This window comes from Saxophila tyrrhenica (assembly GCF_035928015.1).
Source record: "Saxophila tyrrhenica strain CCFEE 5935 chromosome Unknown scaffold_3, whole genome shotgun sequence".
Lineage (NCBI taxonomy): Eukaryota > Fungi > Ascomycota > Dothideomycetes > Mycosphaerellales > Extremaceae > Saxophila > Saxophila tyrrhenica.
The window spans coordinates 174,554-192,994 of NW_027041735.1; the positions used below are offsets into that span (position 1 = coordinate 174,554).

Sequence of the window (18,441 nt, forward strand, 5' to 3'; positions counted from 1 at the left end):
AGTGTGGATCTTCAATGGATCTGCGACGCCGCGGTCATGTGCGCCACCGTTGCTTTTACTGTGACATGCGTGGAAATTCGACTGATTCGAACACGGTCTCTTGGCCAGCCGCACCATACTCTCTTATAGCACCCATTGATGGCGGAACTGGAACATGGTGCGTCAAGGAATGGCACGTGCACATCAGTGGAGGTTGGAGGCACAGTAGCGGAAGGCTCGCTACTGATCTGCTGTACCTATCGTCCAGCGCACTTCAAGCTAATGGAACAGAGCACCGCCACAGGCCGACGCTTCTTCGTAGCTGCATACGATTCGGTGGAAGAGACGTCCAGCCAACATCACCGGAGTGCAGATCCTATTTCAGTCCTGCCGCCACCCGCCAACCTGTCGTTGCCCTCCGATCCTTCTCCCGCCCCGACGTGTTCACCACACTCGGAAGATCCGGCATCGTCCCCGTGGGCTTTGGCCGGATGTTTCCATTCCACGGACCGATGATCCTAGATGCCGTGGTTGCTCCACAGATTCACATGGCAGTAAAGTCTTCGCAAAGCCCGATGCACGGCTCATCGAGCCTCCCTGTGCATTCGTGCGGCCGCTTTCAGATGCTCAACAGCCATGTGCAGCTCGGGAACGTCAAGGCTGGAGCGAAACAGCCGAGAGCACTTCATGTACGAGCATTTATAAGCCTCTGGCCCCCGTTTTCGGCCGTCGCCGCGTTTTATTTACCTTGCGCTCGCCGTCATCGACGAAGATCGGCTCCTCCTTGCGCCCGCTTTCCGCCAGCAGCGAAGGAGCAGCTTCAACATCACACGACAGCATGCTCGGTGGTGCCTTTGCGGCGCTGCTCCGGGGTGAGCATCTTTCTCGCTCACTTGCTTATGCGCTTGCTCTCAGCTGCACGATCTGCGCGAACATGGCGCATAGGCCGTCCAGGGCCATGTCTCAGAGTGGGCGTGGCTTTGCAGAGGGCTAATACCGAGAACCAACCTTACCACGTTAATCCCACAGAGAAAGAAGACGATACAGACCGACAGCGAAACATTTACAGCAAACTTCAGAGATCAGCCGCTTTCCCAGAGCGGGCGGCCGAACGGTGAGTCATGAACGAGATAGCAGGCACCATCTGCTCGCATATACGGACCGAAGGATGCGGAGGACGGTCGCGGTGCGCTGGGTTTTGCCTTTCAAGCCTAATGTCAGAGAACGGAGGTGTGTGAGTGGAGCGCTTTTGTAGGATGTGGAAGATACAAGAGAGCTATCAAATCAGCTGTCCTGATTCACATATTAATATTAACTGCTGCAGACTCCCAGCATCTTGTGAAGGCCCGGCATCATCGCCTGGACTCATTCGCCGTAGAAAGAATGGCTAATGTCCCATGCTGCAAGACCGTGTTTTCATCCAGCACTACAGCGAATGTGCTTTCAGCCCGGGAAATCGGCAAGATCCAGCGCTTGCAAATGCCTCCCTCCAGGAGCGCTGATGCTACGCCGCTCGCCAGTCTCCCATCACTTCATCATCGCAGCCCGAAGTTGCGTCTGCGGCCAATTGGCCTGGTCACTGCGATGATGCCACCTTCATCCCAGGCCAACTGCTTCTCGCTTGTTGATAGCGCCCGTGAGCAGGACGGTCATGACGGCAGAGACGACCGAGATCAAGCAACTTGCCGATGCACATGTCGAGCCGCACAAGAGCTCGACGCAACGCACGTAGCGCTCAGCCGAGCTCGCCATTTCTGCACGCCCGTTAGATAGATGTAGTTCAATCAAGCTTTCGCCAAGCCGATACCTCTGCCAGCGGCGTCTTGCTCTTGCTTTCCGCCCCAAGCCGCCCTCTGATCCAACACCATGCTCTTCTGCTATGCTGTGTGTGTCAGCTTGGCCTATGCAGCCCTGGATGGTATGCTTGAGCAGGTGGCCGGCCAGCGAGCAGGTGGCCAGCAAGCAGGGGCTGGAAGCTTCTCGTTCAGATTGCCTTATGGTTCGTCGTCGATGAGTGTAGCAGAGGTAGGCCTGAGCGTTGATCAATAGATTCCCGCGGCGAGAAGCAGGTCGCAGAGAGACTTCTGGATAATTATGGTTGTGGCATGGGTCTCGTGACCGGCAGCGGCATCGAAGGGTGCAGGCGTCCGTTCAGACTCACGCGAACAGATGCAATACCTCATGGACGAGCCAGCTTCGGACATTTTTGGAGGCTTCTTCCACAACCGTTTTTGGAGAGCAGGACGTCTGAGTGCTCGCGATGTCTCCTTCAGTGGTTTGCGACTGTCCAAGCTGACGGACGCGAGCTGGCCGAAGAGCCTGGCATTGCGGCGAACCTTGCTGGATGGGAAGTACACATTTCCAGTATAGCCTGACCGTGTGTGGACCTTCACTTTCTGCAGAGGGCAAACAACGTCAATAAAGGGCCGACGTCGAGCGCTTGAGGCCCGCTGTATTGCGCATTCTTTGAATCGCAAGACTGCATTCATGGCGACTCTGCTTGGACCGCTGCTGGCTGCCAGGATCCCGGAAAAGTGCCATTCGAAGGTATAAGTGACACCGAGTGACGGTACTCACGACATGTTGTGAGCATGGTGGCGTGTGGGCAGTGCGTCCGCAAGTGATTCAACTTAGGCAACGGTGTTCGGTGGCGGATCTGTTAACACACACTCCCTCGCTGGCTTGCATTTTCGTCTCGCTGATGGCCGTCGCTGATGGTGCAAGCACGATATGAGTCCGGTACCGAATCTCTTGCAGTATGGAGCAGTCCCGGGCCTTGCTTCCGGAGTGCCGATCCCGGCGTTCGTATTTGGGGATGCTAAAGCAGGGTTCTCATGCATTCTGTGGACGTAGTGCTTTACCGGCCTCCAGGAGGTTGGTGCGTTGACACGAAGTTCTTCCCTTTGCTCAGTCTGTGTGCCTGTAGACAGATGTGAGCTGCATTGAGGATCGTGAGGCTTCCAGCGAGGCTTGCTGCAGTCAGTTGTTATCGCGGCCATGCAGTCAGGGCTCAGTACAGAAGACTGTTCTCACGGTGACAGCGGGGATGCCATCGTTGATCAAGTGCTCCGAAACGGAAGGTCTCGTGCTGATGAATGGTCTGGATCACCGTTAGTCCTGCTGGTTGTCAAATTCATCGCCTAGCGAAGAGCTGCCCGAAAGCCCCCTCTCCCACGGTGGCGGCTCGGTCACCTTCAGGTTCGGCCAGCTACGCTGGGTCGGGATCCACGGGTGGCCAGGTGGTGGGTGTCAGCCGGGCGGTCGAAGAAGGCCGTGCCACTATTCCGCTGTGCCAGTATTGGAGTGGTTGTTGGGGCTCATCAACACATGTTCGATCCGTAATATCCAGAGGAGAGCTTTCGAGGTCCTGAACCGAGCATAGTGGTCGCCAATTGCTGCGATTCTGCCTCTTCCAAGCGACGCACATTTCGTGCTTCCTGCGGCCAACCTCGCTGGCTGCCTGAATCCCTCGCTCCTATATTCGTTCGGAAGTTTTAGGCAACTGGTGTCGTGAAAGTCGTGCTGGTGCCGTGCAAACGCTTCGTGCACCCGCTTGCGCAATGCATAAGCGAACTTTTGCCAGGCCTGGGTAGTGTAGACCAGGATTATGTGAGAACCTTCCATCAGGCGTGTTGACATACACGTAGTATCTGAATGCGGCAAGTGATTCAAGAGCTGCCCAGAGTACAGAGCGGATGTCTGTGCGAACTGGCTGGCGCTCTTGATGCCACCTTCGCAGCGAAAGCGTTATGCTTGCGGGTCGGGAGGACGGCTGCTGGGATCGATCGTTCGTTCGTTGCAAGGCCGGGAAGGTCTCATGGAATGTTCTGTTGGCGCGGTGATCAGCGCGGAGGTCTTTCTAGAACTTGATCGCTTGGTGCGGCATGGACGTTCAAACTGGGAGAACTTCAGTCCTGGGTACCGACGACGGGGCTGTCCATCCCAGCAGTCCTGCTTCAAAATGCCTGCAAAGACCTAGAGTCACCTTAAGAGAGAGATCTCGTACTGCCTACCGGTCGCCGTGGGATCCAAGTCGTAATCATGTTGCTCGAAAGGGCTGTCGCAGGTCAGTTTTTGTTCCAATACCGGCTCAATGCCTGCTCAATGCCCTCACGTGTCCATGCTTATCCCAATCCAAACCTAATTCTCACGGCGGCAACAGCTCTGCTTGCGTCGAGCCAAGCGAACGATGGGCGTGTATCGAAATGAGCCGGGCGTGTGCCCACGGGAGCCAGACATATAAAAGAATTCGTCGGTAGAGCGTCTTTCGGCCGCCTGGCCGGAGGGCTTTTGTGCTGGTGGTGGTAGGGGACACGCCGTGCGATATCTGTAGTGGGCAAGGGTGGGAAATGGACTCATGCGTTAAGGACTGCTCAAGGTGCTCTTACGAGCTGTCGTCCCTGACTGTCGACATGAACGGCCTGTCGATTCGTAAGGGGTCGAAGGGGCTGTAGATGAGCAGCTGTCATGGTGGCGTTGAGTGAGGGCATGAGTTGGATGGTCGTGGGGACAGCTGCGCCGTGGTTGGAGATGTTGAAGGGAATGCAACTCCGCCGGTGTCTTCGAACGATACTGCTCGTCTGGGGGCAACGCTAATCGTCGGGCCGTGTGTCATAGATGCTAACGTTGTTGATACTGTCATTGGGAACGGAGAGCAGAGTCGATGCAGTACGTACGCAGCGTACCGTCACCATGTGCGTGTGTTGTTGTCACGATTGTACCTTACCTTCCCAATAATCTGCCAATGACGTGACCTTCCAGCATGCCGCTAGCACCGCTCATAAGCTATATATTATCAAATGGAAAAGTGTTCCTCATCAATCACAGGATTGTCCAAGGGGGATGGACCAATCAGGTGCGTATTCGTACTAACGTGATACACGGTGTGGCAATGGCAATGGCTCTTGCTCTAGCTCCTGGATTTACTGGATTTACTGGACTGGACTGGATCTTTAAGTCAACTTGATTGAGAACGAGTTCGAATATCAGACTTTCTGGGTTCATTCCCCAGCAGTAATTGGATGTGGCCCCTACCCATTGCAATACTCCTATCTTTTTTGCCTTTTTTGCTCCTGATCCATCGTGGCGAGACCATCGGGCCGCAGGGATCTAAAATGTAGCCTCTGAGCTGCATCAGATCAGAGGATCATGTTGTCCGCCTGGCTGATGCGGTAGCTTCTGCTTTTGGTGCTGTCTGTATGGGAGAGTCGGCCATCACGCGGACTTTACTTTTCTGTGCCCAAATGGGAAGGAACGCTCTCATACCGCGACTTTTCGTTACTTACGCTTTTGCTGTCTCAGAACCCTCAATGAGCTGCGTGCACTTATTTTGGAGCATACCACCTGCAGGTAAACGTGAGGCGTTGTAGTCCAAAGAGTCCGCAAGCAATAAAGCGATCACAGCCACGGGACGTCTTCTTCTTGTTACGCGAAAAGATCGATGTCCACCAAAGAAACTATACCACCTGCTGCCTCTCCGATGCTCAGACTAGCCTCGATTTCCTCACATGCCTGTACAAGTCCTTGGACCTTTTCCGGAGAATCCCTTGCCATGGGCCGTCCAGCCTCCGACGCCCTCCGACATCTCGATATGGACATAGCGGTATGACCGGCCTGACGCAGGTGGATCCCTCGCTTGCTGTCCCTCGATAGAGCGGAGATCTGTTCCTCAACAGGATCAATCCTTCGACCCTCTTTTCAGTCTCTCGTTGAACCCACACAGTGGCAACCTCTGCTTAGCATGCATAATCGAGCCAAGCGCCCCGAGCAAAGAGCATGCAGAGCTCTTGTAGGACTACGTCTTCTTTAAAACAGCTCACCTTTTGACTCGCATCGTCGACAAAATCCAGCTGGTCACTGAGGCTGCTGACAACCTTTGTTCCCATCTCTGCAAACGCCCGGATTGAATGCACAAGCTGGGAAAGACAATAACCACCCTGAAGGCCAAGGCGCAGCAGAGACGATGAGCTCCGCGGTTAGCATCGAGAAGATTGAGTCTGACCTGGAAATAGGCGCCATGCCACCGATTCCAGAATACGAGAAGAGAAAGCAAGAATTGTTGGAATGGAAGAATACCTTTGCCCGGGTTGAGAACAGGCACCTTGTACTGCGGCTACTGTATGAACCGGGCAAGGGAGGCCCCACATGTTTCGTCAGCTTGAAGCTGGAGAAAAGGGGCTCATCCGAGTCACTTCTGACTGCGTGATAATGAGGAGGTAGCAACTGATACCCCGAGCAAGGTCTATCCGCTGTTGCAACAGCAGCCTCTAGCCTCATACGCCGATGTTCCACGCATGAGACCTCAAGCAGATCCAAAGGGGCATCTCCATCTGATAAATCGAGCATCTTCGGGATACAGGCTGGATCAGAGATCCAGCCCCGCATGGAAGCATTCGGGCATCTTCGACTGTGGGAACTATGTCGCCTTGCCTCTCCGCTCTCGCGAAGCAAACAGTTTTCGATGGAGGTGTCGCAGGACTGCTGGAGCTGGCTCCAAGACTTCTAGCCCCGTACTTTTTGGAAGCGTGATAGAATGGGCTTCGAGTGACTACGATAGCCACTAGAGGAGAGGCTGTTCCTTGGGGCATTTTTGTGCTTTGTATCAGTAAAAATTGACTGCCGCAATGATCCAGACCGAGTGATCCCCATCGGAGAGGAGAAGGGTGATAAAGCGGAAACCGCCAGGCTAAGTACCAGCCATCGGAGATAGCTGGAATTCTCAAGTGCAAGGACAGCCATCGTGGGGCCGTAGCAGCGGTATTGAAGGGCCAAAGTCCTGGGAGGACTCGTATGTTGGTGACGCTACAGCGATGTTGCGGGCTCAGGTGCAAATACTGCGTTAGTCTGGTCTTCAGAGGCTATTCAATAGCAGCCGCGTGGCGGTATCGACTGGTGGAGAGTATGTCGGTCATAAGAGGCTCCTTCTGGACAGCCAAGGAATCACTAGAACGTACCGTTGTCCTTTGAATCACATCGGGTAAGGCAGATAGAGCGAGAACCAGTAATGTAACAATGTTTTTGATCCGGACTAATCGTCTGGTTGTCCGGCCTGACAGATTTGCAAGATCTTTTAAATTACCCAACACACTATGTCCCAACCTCTTCCGACGAAATCGCATGTCCCTCTTACATCCCGCTTTCTCCCTCGTCCACCTTCTTCCCGGCCTGCCGCTTCTGCTTCTTCAACTCCTTCTTCGGCCGTCCGATGTAGTACGACCCAGGCTTGCTTGTCAGCGCCCATTCCACCGTTGCCTCCGATGCCTCCCTCATTCCATGCGTCTCCTCGTACCGAAGCTGATTGTTGTGATCGTGGACACGCTGGTGGATGTCACGAACCCTCGTGCGACTCTGCTTCTCCGCTATGCGTTCTTTGCGAGCGGCAAACTTCGTGCTGGCTTCGTCGTAGTTGGAGCGGCGGTTCTCGAGGTTCTCGATCTTCTCATCGATTGCTTGATGCAAAGAAGGATGGGCGCTGGCGGCTTTCTGGGGAGCGGCGGCTTCTTCTGCCTCGTAGTTTCCGTTGTTGAGGTCCCAGGCCAGTTGATGTACCATCGTCGTCCAGGCCTTGCTGCTGTCGATGCGGCTTTCGAATGCCAGATGTACAGCGACCATCCACCTTGGTTCCAGCTTGTTGTGTGCGATGAATTGGACGATGGAACCCTCAACTTGAGGTTGAGCTGGATCGACTGCCAACGCTTCCACGGCCTGGAAAATGGCAACAGCTCGGTCCAGTGGTTCTCTGTGCGTTTTGATGTAGACGTCGGTGCCGTGACGTTGGATCTCTTCGAGAACGTAGTTCAGTGGTGCAGAGCCAACCCCAAAGATCGTGACCGCTTTCTCTGCGCCTTTCTGATCTTGGAGAAGATCTCGAGCCGTACAGCTGCATCTCGAGAGGAGCTGCTCGTTCATGATTCGAAGCTGCGTGAGCATGCCGTCTTTGCCGTGGAAAACTGACACTGCACACATGGTGGATGTCATGTGAACTTCGTGGGAGCAGACCGCGCTTGTTGTTGAAGTCGTTGAGGACGCTAATCGAGGTGGTACGGTCGTTTGGCCTACTGTGGTCGATGGATAGGACTCAATCCGCGAGTTGGAACAGCAAAGGCGTCTCAGACCTTTTCTTGAAGAGTCGTTGCGGTTTGGTTTGAAGAGCGAATGCACAATGGGGGTGAATGCACAATGGTCCGCGCAAGCGCAGTGAAGCAGGCTCGCGAATCACACTGCTGCGTCGTGGCTTGAGGCACTGCATATTTGCACGTGAAGCGGATTTTCCGAGGTGTGGATATGCTTGTCAACAGTAGATCCGCGTTCCAGCTTGACAATGGGCACCCAATTAACTTGCCACTGACGTCTGCCTACCCGACTTAAGATCTGGTTGATCTCCCGTTTCCTTCCTCCCTTTTACATCTACATCCGCTTCGAACTCCCCGCCGCCTGCAATACTTTTGCACTATCGAAGCAGAAGCCAAAGTTTGAAGATCTCAGGCTGTCTCATTACAACGAGATACCTACCTCCAATCACAAACAAACCTTTACACACTTCTCACCAAATAACAAACAGCAAACATCAGAGCTATCAAGATGGCACCTGTGCAGGTCTTCGTGAGTGTTTTTCTCCAGGCCTCGGTCAGTATACAAGCACATCTAACTCTATACGAAGGCCATCTTGAGCTCGACCAAGATCCATCTCGTCGTCAGTCCTGGCGGCCTCACCCAAGAGCAACTCTGCGCCTTCTCGATCGTCGCCAAGAAGCACTTCAACACCAAGCCGACTGGACGTCGCAAGGACATCCTAGACTTCAGCGACACCAAGCTCGACCCACAAGCTGCGACCAAGATCCTCAAATGGGTCCACGACAACAACAAGCGGAAGCCAACATCCATGACCATCGCTGAGTTACGTATCACAGGGTTTGAAGAGGCTGTGCGCATCCATCAGGCCACTCACACCCTGGGCATCGCTCGTGGCCCGCGCGGTGACAGCGTTCGGGACTACATCATCGACTACGTCAAGCACCAGGCGCTGACAGCCCCCGATCTTGCGATGATCCTCAACACCCTCTCGTTCGACATCGGCTTAATCAAGAAGATGAAGAACGACCTCGTCTTCAAGCTCGTCAATAAGGGCACCGATGCGGTCCCTGATGCCGACAAGATTGAGGAAGTCTGTCGCGAGCACGGTGTTTGGGAGGAGATGGCAAGCATTAGGAAGGGGATCGAGCAGAGCATGGGGGAGAGCAGACGTGAGAGGCGTACATGTGGGGCGCTCGTCGAGCACTGAGACCTCCACAACAACTTTCGATGGATGGGCAGAAGCACTGATGGTCGGTGAGGGCGATCGTGACTGAGTGAGCTGAGCAATGAGAGTAGTACATTGCAGCTCGATTTTCCTGCTGGACAGGGTTCGATAACGACTTGTTGTCACGGCAAGCAAGATTATTAGCTACGCGATACGAAGATGGACGCATCACAGATAGATGAGTTGGTCGCCTGACTCTTCCTTCGATTCGTTCAAAAAAGCGTGGATGGGACATTAGGTGGGAAAGTGGAGGGGCGACAGGTTTGTGCACTAGACCGCGGTAAAGTCGGGCAGATACTCACAAGCACGTGCATCCCGAATTAGGAGATGTGAATGCTGGATATTCCGCCCAACAACAGACTCGCGTTTCAGGTTGGACAATACGGTGTCAATTCACTCAGTATCAACTCATGCCTATCTACATTAAAACCCTGTCCGCCCCCTCTTCCGTTCCTCTTCCTTCCCATCAACTTCCGGTCGACCCCCTTTCCACAAGACACATTCTCGCAGCCGGCCGAGACACCCTTCCTGAGCAAGACGACCTTCTTTAACCTCCAAGAACCTATCCAAGACAGTTTTCACCGAGCAAACCAACCCCCAGACTGTCAAAATGGAGGTCGTCTACATCTTCGTGCGTAACGCTTTCCACCTCTAGCAGATATATGTCCCGATCTGACCGTGAATATATAGGTTCGTCCAAACGACAACACCGGCATGGCCACAGTCAGCCCACCCAACCTCAACAAAGCGAAGCTCTGCGCTCTCTCCAAGACTGCGCGCCATCGTCTGTCATTGCAGAAGAATGGCATCGACAAGAACATGCTCGAATTCCGTGAGACCGAGCTCAACTATGCGTCCGCTACGAAGGTTCTGAAGTGGGTGAGCGAGAACAGTGCCACCAACCCGAAGCCGATGACTGTGGAGGCCCTCAAGATCGCCAACTTCTACGAAGCCATCTACGTCTATCAGGCTGCTCACACGCTCGATGTCGATCGCACAGCTCGCGGCGACTCCATCCCCAACTCGATCCGCGCCTGCATCAAGACGACTACTCTTCAGCTCGACCAATTCGCCACGATCGTCAACAATCTCTCGTTCGATAAGGGCCTGTGCAAGTCGGCCATGAACAGCACGATGTACAAAGTCATCAGAGGTGGAGAGCAGGCGGTCCCAGATATCGACGAGATCAGGAAATCAACATCAACGAGAGCATCGCGGCGAAGAAGGAGTGTGACAAGAAGAAGGCGGCTAAGCGCAAGCAGCACGCATGCAGCCACGGTTACTCAAGCCGCCGCTGAGCTGGTTAGCAGAGAACGGTTGCAGGTACGAATCATGCATGGAGTCGAGATGTGATTGGTGCAGTGTGTGAGGACGAAAACAAGATGATCAGCAAAGACAAAGAGGTGGTAAATCAATTTGTGGTGGCGAGTACAGGCACAAAGAAGGGGCTGAATATGAGCGGATTCGGCAGGGCGGTCTTCATCCTGGCGTACCTTTGGAAAGGAGCATTGAAAGCGAAAAGCCTGTGCCTTTCGAGAGGTAGTTGAGCGCAACAGGCTCTTGGTGCTCCATAGCAAAGGCGATATCATGATTTCAAACCTTTCAGATCCATGATCTTTGGCTGTCCTCCGCGCGTGCGCATCGCAGCGATCTTCCTCCCGGTTTTCCACCAACGTTTGTTCTCTGCCTGGTACTGCTAGCTCCTTTCGGAGCAAAGAGCGCATAGTGATGCTTAGACAGCCATATTTGCTACTCGCCGTCACAAGCACGTCCGTCAAAAAATAACCCATCTTACGCTTTAAGCGAAGCGATCTCATCTACGCCTTTCACATCCATACGAACAAGCTCAATTGCAGTAGATCGGTTCTCCGTCTAAAGCCCACATGGATTCGAAGCGGGCCGTAGAGTGCAGTATCCTGTTGGTCGTGGCGGCAAGCATAGCGAGATGGAAGGCCGGAATGGTACTGCAGAATCCTGTGGGCGAGAATACGGAGGCTTTTTTGTTTGACTGAGGCAAATAGCTACTTCCATCGGTCCGTATGGTCGCGAGTTTTGCGAGCTGGGTAGCTGGGAGGATTAGAGAGCATGAGCATAGAAGACTGGATTGGTGGTCTCGATGTGCACAGTAGAACGTCACTTCTTTTCGTGTGGTCTTCGTGCCATGAGAAACTGGGAGCGCACCCTCTGCGAATACCATGTTTTGGACCTCGTCCATTTCGAAAGAGTCTTTGTGGCCCTGCCATCGGATTTTCGCGATGATGTCGACCGGCTCTCCGTCTTGGAAGTTTAATGCATGGTTGCTAACCACTCCCTAGACTCTGCCACCCAACTTGCTGGGCGCTACATGTGTCAAATTGGACGACCCAGCTTCCCGGAGGAGCACAGCGTGCCGATGTTCGCTTCTACTGCGGAGGTCTGTATTGGAAGATGGAGGCTGGTTTCAGCAGGAGATGCCTGCTAGCTTCGCAGTGCTGCGCGAGCCTGTCTCGAAGGCAGAGCCTCGTCTACTGGGGGACTATGAATGCCAATGTAGCATTGAGATCAGTGTGGGGACGGGGGAAGATGTCTTCAATCTACACACACCAGCAGATCTCCAATCAGAAAAGGATACTCCCGTGTCTTCTCCTCTCCGACTGTCACCTCCGCGGGCTCCTTCTCTAGCGCTGCGATTCTCTCCCTCCACTCCTTCATCTTCTCGATCCACTGGGGCCTTAGTTGTGGTCGCATCATGCCCAAGCCTTCTAAACCCTGACAGATGCAAACAGCCTCCCACATTCGCTGTCTCCAAGCCTCGTGCGAGTTCCATCTGTCTTTGAGGAAGAAGAAGGCCCCGTCAAACTCCCCTCCAGCTTGCTGCCTCGCAGCCTTCCAGTGCGGTCGCCACCGGCTGCTCTCGAGGGTCGTACTTAGTGCATAGTTGTGATCGTGCTTCAAATCAGGACACTCTCCATCAGTGCGTCGGTAAGGTCCAGTAGGCTTGTTGGCCCTGCGGGGATCGCAACCGGCTGCGATGGCGGCGTCATATGACTCATATTCGCCGTAATCAATCACATCGGTGTGCCAGTCTGGCACGCAGTACTTGATGTACTCCAGTCTTGTGTCAACACCTAGCCTGCGTGCAGTTGTGTCCTTATTGAGTATGGAATCGAAGTCGGGAGCGAAGAGCTCGCCATAGATGGCCAGATGGAATAGAGAAACCGACGGATCCGCAGAGATGGTGTAGGCATCGCTTGCTCCTCCGTACCAGAAGTCCGGGATGCTGTACCATTGTACACCGACGCACTTGTCGATGATATCTGTGACGGGGTTGACGATCGAGAAGCGCATGAGATGGAGCTCGCGGATGCGTTGCATGGTGAGGCCGCAGTGCTTGAGCGATAGGTCCAGCATGCCGTAGATACCTTCCAGCAATGCTTCCTGCAATGCCGCTTCGTTCTTGTCGGACTTGCGTGCCCATTGTCCGAGTTGGGCCGCGGTAGCGCAGACAAGGAGGTGCGGAGCTGGGCGGAAGAAGACATTTCTCTGGGCTGCGGCGAGGTGGAGGATGGTGTTGGGAGACGCTTTGGACATGCATTCCCGTAGATGTCTGCATGTTGATGATACGTTTAAGTAGTCTTCGATGTTGGCGAGGTATTTAGGGAGCAGCGTGAGGATGTCGACTGGCAGGTCCAGGAGCGCGAGTGGCGCCCTGTTGGTCTGCTCGCGGACAAAATCCATCGGTATGCGAAAAGAGTCGAGACAGGCTTCCTTTGTTATCAGCAACAGCGACTTCTTAGGACTAAGGCTCTCGTATCGGTGTCGTGGGTGGTGTAACATCAACCCCAAACCGAGCGGAAGGATGACTCGAAGCATTAAGTGGGGCTGGCGGTCACTAAATCGAGCTACCGACGAGCGTATCTTGACCTCACTGGTACCTTTAAAGACTGTCACCCAAATTGTTCTACTTGCTGACAAGCCTGTGGTATAGCGAAGCGATGGTCTTCTCGTTCCAGCTGCAGTGATGGTACTTACGTAGCGGGGAGTCACACGAACGACACCACCGAAGGCAGGACTGTACAACCCCTCCTCAAAGCGAAGAGCGCAGCAACATCTTTCAGACTAGCTTCGATGGCTCATACGCCTCCGTCGACGGCTTATGCCCTCTGTAGCAGGTTCTGATGCCAAATACCGAATACCAGACAAAGAACGGCGGCGCTCGCAGCGGTTTGGAAGTTCGTAGCATCCCATGTCTAAGTCCAAAACACCTAGTTGTCCAGAGAGCGGGGCTCTCAATCCCATCGCAGAAAATAGAGCGCAAGAGGAATCGATCGGAAAGGGGACCGTTGGTTGATCGAACGCATGTCTTACTCAACAAGACTAGGATCAGAGTAATTTTGAGGCAGTCGCTCAGCGTGCATGACATGATGACAGGAGCATGTATAGAAGGGTCTTCCTATCCGCAAAATCAACGGGAGCAGAATTCGAAACTTCTAAAGCTTTCCCGCACGCAAACCAAGGGGATTTCTGGCCAACACGATCTCGGGCCGAGCAAGGGGAACCGCAACATCTGCCGTGAGCCATCTCAATGACCGCAAGATTTGGAGCATCCGCTACCTGACGATTAGCAGGAAAGCTGGTGACGCCCATCCTGCGGACAGGCGAGGAGAGATAACTGTTGGTATTGGCTCAAATACTGTCCTTGTTTGTCATGCAGCGCGGGAGTAGATGCAGCTCCCCGATCGGAGCCACCCATGACGGGAGGGGGAGAAACGTTTTGGGTCTGCACCCTGAGCTTTGCGACGGTTCAGAAGCTGAATATGAGAATTGTCGCCAACGAAGGAGGCAAGCAAACAGCACGAACCTACTTTGGTCTACGGACAGCACTATGAGTATGGAGACGGCGTGTGTGATCGAGAGCAGTGAAACAGTTGTACAGACTTCTCATCGGCAGCAGTCACTGCCACCCAGCCATCCAATTAAGCAAGATGGAAAGCAAGCATGCCAACCGACAGCAGTGCAACCACCGCGGAGAGCTGAAGGGTGGCAGCGCCATTATTCCCGGTCGCACTCGGCGCTGCCGTTTCCTTTCCACCGTCTCCATCTCCTCCATTCGATGTTGGAGACGCCATGTTCGAATGGCTGGTAACCACTGCCGCCGGCTCCACCACCTTGCCGTACACCTTGCAAGTCGCATTCGGTGAGTCCGGGCAATCATCCTTCGTCACCACGTTAGTCAACTTAAAAACGATCTCAACACTGTTCACCTACCGCAATGCAGATACTCTGCAACTCCTTCTTCCACTTCGACATCACACTCGTCTTCGGCGCACACTTATTCCCAAAGTAACCCTGCAACGTATACCCCACCAACTCGACATCACCCGTCGAGACCCCAAAGCTCGTAGCAGCGAGGCCGACCTGCTCGATGAAGTACCCGACTTCGTACGAGTCGAGCGCCATGTACTTATGGACGTTGTACATGGAGGTCTTGCCGTTGTAGGCCGGAAAACCGTCCTTGCCGATGGCTGAGCAGGCGAGTAGGACACCGAAGTAGGAGTACAGCTTGTTGAGGAGGATGCTGCGAGAAGGTCAGCTTCGGGACTATGTGGTAAGTAGCAGGGAAGAAAGACATGCGCTTGGTGAGAAGTGTCATCATCCGCCGGCTTGCTCTTCGCCAACGGCGCCGCACCGCCGCCATCTAAGAAGTTGTAGGAGACGCCGTGCTTCTCTCCCACGTTCGTCGACTTGAGAGCGCCGCTGAAGTATGGCACCAGGTTGACTTTGGTGCCATTGTACATCGCATCCTTGGCCAGGATGCCGGGCACCATGACTTTGCCCTCACTGTAGTTGCCGATGACTGCGGTGTTGACGAGCAGCGTCAGGAGCTTGAGCTGCGTCGTCGCGTTGCTGCCGCCGAGCAGGAGGTTACTGTAGTAGTCGCAGATGGATTCATTGGACGGTCGCTGAGCTGTAACCAGTGGAGCAGCCGCCGCCGCGATTAATGTGTGTGAGAACTTCATAATCGATTCAGTCCGGAAGTACTAGGGTTTGCGCAATAGTGTTGGTAGAAGAGGAAAGCAAGACTGATTGTGCGAGTAATGTTGGTCACCACTCTCTGACGTCGGCTGGAATGCACGATCTCCATGGCGCCAAACCATACATTCCAGTGCCTCATAGCCTTGCGCTACACCAGTGTCCATTCTGTGCGATCTCCTCGAAACCATCTCACCTTTCAGCACTGGCATCCTGTATCGTATCAGCACGGCACATATGGTGATCATTCAACGCAAAAGCAGACGAGAAAAGGAATTGCTAGCACAAGGTCACCAGGAAGACAAGGAAGCACTCTCATGGTCGGATAGTGTTGCAATACAGTCAGTAGCGCATACCCCCAGTTGTATGATGTCAGATGGTACAGAACCAGCTTGATCCGCTCTCTACACACGAGCCGGCGCAAACAAACATGTCATACATTGTGTCCTTCTTCCCATACACCACTCAGTCCACCGGTGGCAGGTCGTACCGCAGTTCCAGTCATTCCTCCACGTCGCTCAACAGCATCGTGAGGCGATGATAATTCGTCTCGTATTGGTGCTCCAAGGCGAGGTTTGTTGGGTCACGATCACGACACCAAGCAGTCTATTCCGCCTGTAGTGCCACCTCCACGAACTCCTAACGACGGCCCTTCATGTGTTTGTCAGCATGTGTTTTCATTGCGAGCGGCAGGGGACACTCGCGCTCACGAGTCCGGCGAACTGGGGGTCTCCGAGCCATGCTGAGTAGCTGCGGGCGAGCGAATTGATCTGGTCGATCCTGAGGGTTCATTAGCCACGTTCCAGATCATGGAGAAATGCGAAAGTCAGCGCTTACCAGATGCCCATGTTTGCTGAATATCACGCCTTGAACGACGATCGTGACGTTCTCGGCTTCCGGTGTGATAACACAATCGTGCCGGCAGTAGGTTTTGGTCGTTGGCTGACAGTGAGGGCGGTGCGGTCGAGATGGTTCATTGTGAAATATATTGAGCTTCAACTGTGGATATAGCATCGCCAAGTCCTAGTCTGTGAGAGTTGTGAAGTAGAGTGAAGTAAATGCATGTGGTGTTGGGAGTCGATGCGATCAGTTGGGGTGACCACGCGATGATACAAGTTCGAAGAAGCAGCGGGGGCAACGCTTATGTATTTGGCGATGCCACGGCTGCCTACGGCGATCAACCCAGCATCCACCAACATTGTTCCTCCTGTGCTTCATTCGAAGATGTTGCCCGAACACCCACCACAATCACGCATTGCGAACAACAAAGAACTGCCCAAACATCCTTGTCTCGCTGACATCAGCACGGGACGAACAAAGACGCTTGTGAGGACGGCATCTTGGTATTGGGTCTGGCAATTGTCAACGAAGCTGCTTTGTCTTCGCCGGAAGAAATACTTTCTCCCCGTCGCCCTGGTTCCCGTCCTTTCTCCACCGCATCAAGCAGAACCAGCACATCCGCAAGAAGCTCTCAAACCAACCTGATCCTCACAAGCACTCCAAAAACACAAACCACACAGTCATGCAGCTCTTCAGCCTCTTCACCACCCTTCTCGTGGCCGTCTCCGCCACCTCCGTCCACGGCGATGCCATGAGCAACGACTGGGAAAACGCCGGCGTCTGCGGTTCAAAGAACGCCAACGCTAACGCTGCCATCGAGGCCTTCTGCAGCAAAGGCGACATCGTCGTGCCATCGAAATACGCCCAGGATGGCGCGCGACGGGGCAACATGCACGCCCGCATCACTGGCAACTGCGGCGGCCAGTGGATCCCACCGGAGTGGTGCCGTGCGCAGTTCCACCAGATTTGCGCACACGGTGGGCCACGCGGTGGTGGGCATCGCAAGTACAATGGCTGTCAGCTTTTCCAGCTTACCAAGAAGTACTGAAGATAGAAAGTGAGAGAGTCGGAAGACGATCTGGTGGGCGCTTTGGGCGACAACAGTAGGTCCGGCGGCAGATGTGGGTATTTAGGATGTTGTAGCTTGTGTATCTGTTCAAAATATTTAACAATACAGTTCTCATATCATTTGAATGTCTTCAAGTGCTCTTGAGTTGGACCACCAGCATGTACAGCTGTAATATCTGACATGTTTCCTTTTCGCTGCAAGGTGCATCATTGTTGCGAAGCCTGCGACTGTCCTATGCACAAGCTTCGCGGTAGTTCTATCATTGGCGGCGGTGTCGCTTTTTCCTCGCTCGGAGTCGTCCAAGTGTGCTGCTCCTGGTCCCGCGCCCACGTCGTGAGTCTCGGTCTTGATGTCCCATTTTCGCTTCCAGTAGGCTGTTTCACAGACCCACGATTGGACCTCAAGATGGATACAAGGGCATGAGATGTTAGGTCGGGCGGAACCAATCCGGATTGACCCTTCCGGACTATGGACACGTCGAAGACGCTCATCAGATAGATGACGCTTGGCCATGGTCGATTGTGCCACGAGTCGGCTCGAAGCAAGGGACATTGGGGGGGCGAGCGGGATTCTGCGTTCATGAAGGTATTCCTTCTTCGAGCAATCTGCCGCATATGTTAACGAGTGCAAACAGATGCGCCGTCACCGTTACCAGGCGAGGCTGCGCATACGCCGAACCACCCTCCCTCTGTCCTCTCCCGAGCACTTTGCAAGAACGCAGATGCGGGATCGCCAGTACACACCTTTTCTCGCCCACCCCTAGGACTGCGACCACACTCAACAGCAGAATACTGTGATGGAGTTCCATGACGTAGAGAAGCATCGGCCTCCAAACATGCCCACCTGTATCAGCAAGGCCAGCATGTCTTGCTCTTGAGTGGGCGGGCCTGGTCCGTTTATCAGCACTGCGCATGCAGCTTGACGTGAGCACGATATCCCAATTCAAACATGAAGCGTACAAAAGGAGGCAGGGATAAGCCCGAAGATCTAATGAGCACCATGAAAGTCTCGCAACCTTTGGCCTCCGCAGTACCAACCCATCTGATACCCAACGGCAGCAACACTGGGTTACAAACTCTGCTCGGCATTGAGGACGCAGCAGTCGGCAGCATCCTGCATTCTAAGTAGTCGATATGACGGTTACCGTGCAGGCTCGAGGCACTCAGCTTTTGAGGTGGAATCCCGGCAGCAGACAGCCGTCAAAAGCACGAGATTTGTAGATCGGGGTGCAGCGAAGGGATTC

At 54.0% G+C, this 18,441-nt stretch overlaps 6 protein-coding genes across 6 annotated transcripts; 3 read left to right on the top strand and 3 right to left on the bottom strand.

Moving 5' to 3' along the window:
• Positions 1–7,104: 7,104 nt before the first annotated feature.
• On the bottom strand, positions 7,105–7,944 carry LTR77_001978 (uncharacterized protein; the record flags this gene model as incomplete). Its single annotated transcript, XM_064799237.1, has 1 exon — positions 7,105–7,944. One exon carries the CDS (start codon positions 7,942–7,944, stop codon positions 7,105–7,107), a length of 840 nt encoding a protein of 279 aa, XP_064661992.1.
• A 615-nt stretch (positions 7,945–8,559) lies between these two features.
• LTR77_001979 (uncharacterized protein) lies at positions 8,560–9,259 on the top strand (the record flags this gene model as incomplete). The annotated part of the gene is made up of 2 exons (XM_064799238.1): positions 8,560–8,580; positions 8,639–9,259. 2 exons carry the CDS (start codon positions 8,560–8,562, stop codon positions 9,257–9,259), a joined length of 642 nt encoding a protein of 213 aa, XP_064661993.1.
• A 628-nt stretch (positions 9,260–9,887) lies between these two features.
• LTR77_001980 (uncharacterized protein) lies at positions 9,888–10,630 on the top strand (the record flags this gene model as incomplete). Its single annotated transcript, XM_064799239.1, has 2 exons — positions 9,888–9,908; positions 9,968–10,630. 2 exons carry the CDS (start codon positions 9,888–9,890, stop codon positions 10,628–10,630), a joined length of 684 nt encoding a protein of 227 aa, XP_064661994.1.
• A 1,215-nt stretch (positions 10,631–11,845) lies between these two features.
• On the bottom strand, positions 11,846–12,994 carry LTR77_001981 (uncharacterized protein; the record flags this gene model as incomplete). The annotated part of the gene is made up of 1 exon (XM_064799240.1): positions 11,846–12,994. The coding sequence occupies one exon, from the start codon at positions 12,992–12,994 to the stop codon at positions 11,846–11,848; it is 1,149 nt and encodes a 382-aa protein (XP_064661995.1).
• A 1,238-nt stretch (positions 12,995–14,232) lies between these two features.
• On the bottom strand, positions 14,233–15,276 carry LTR77_001982 (uncharacterized protein; the record flags this gene model as incomplete). The annotated part of the gene is made up of 3 exons (XM_064799241.1): positions 14,233–14,472; positions 14,525–14,834; positions 14,891–15,276. The coding sequence occupies 3 exons, from the start codon at positions 15,274–15,276 to the stop codon at positions 14,233–14,235; spliced, it is 936 nt and encodes a 311-aa protein (XP_064661996.1).
• A 1,535-nt stretch (positions 15,277–16,811) lies between these two features.
• LTR77_001983 (uncharacterized protein) lies at positions 16,812–17,177 on the top strand (the record flags this gene model as incomplete). Its single annotated transcript, XM_064799242.1, has 1 exon — positions 16,812–17,177. The coding sequence occupies one exon, from the start codon at positions 16,812–16,814 to the stop codon at positions 17,175–17,177; it is 366 nt and encodes a 121-aa protein (XP_064661997.1).
• Positions 17,178–18,441: the final 1,264 nt, after the last annotated feature.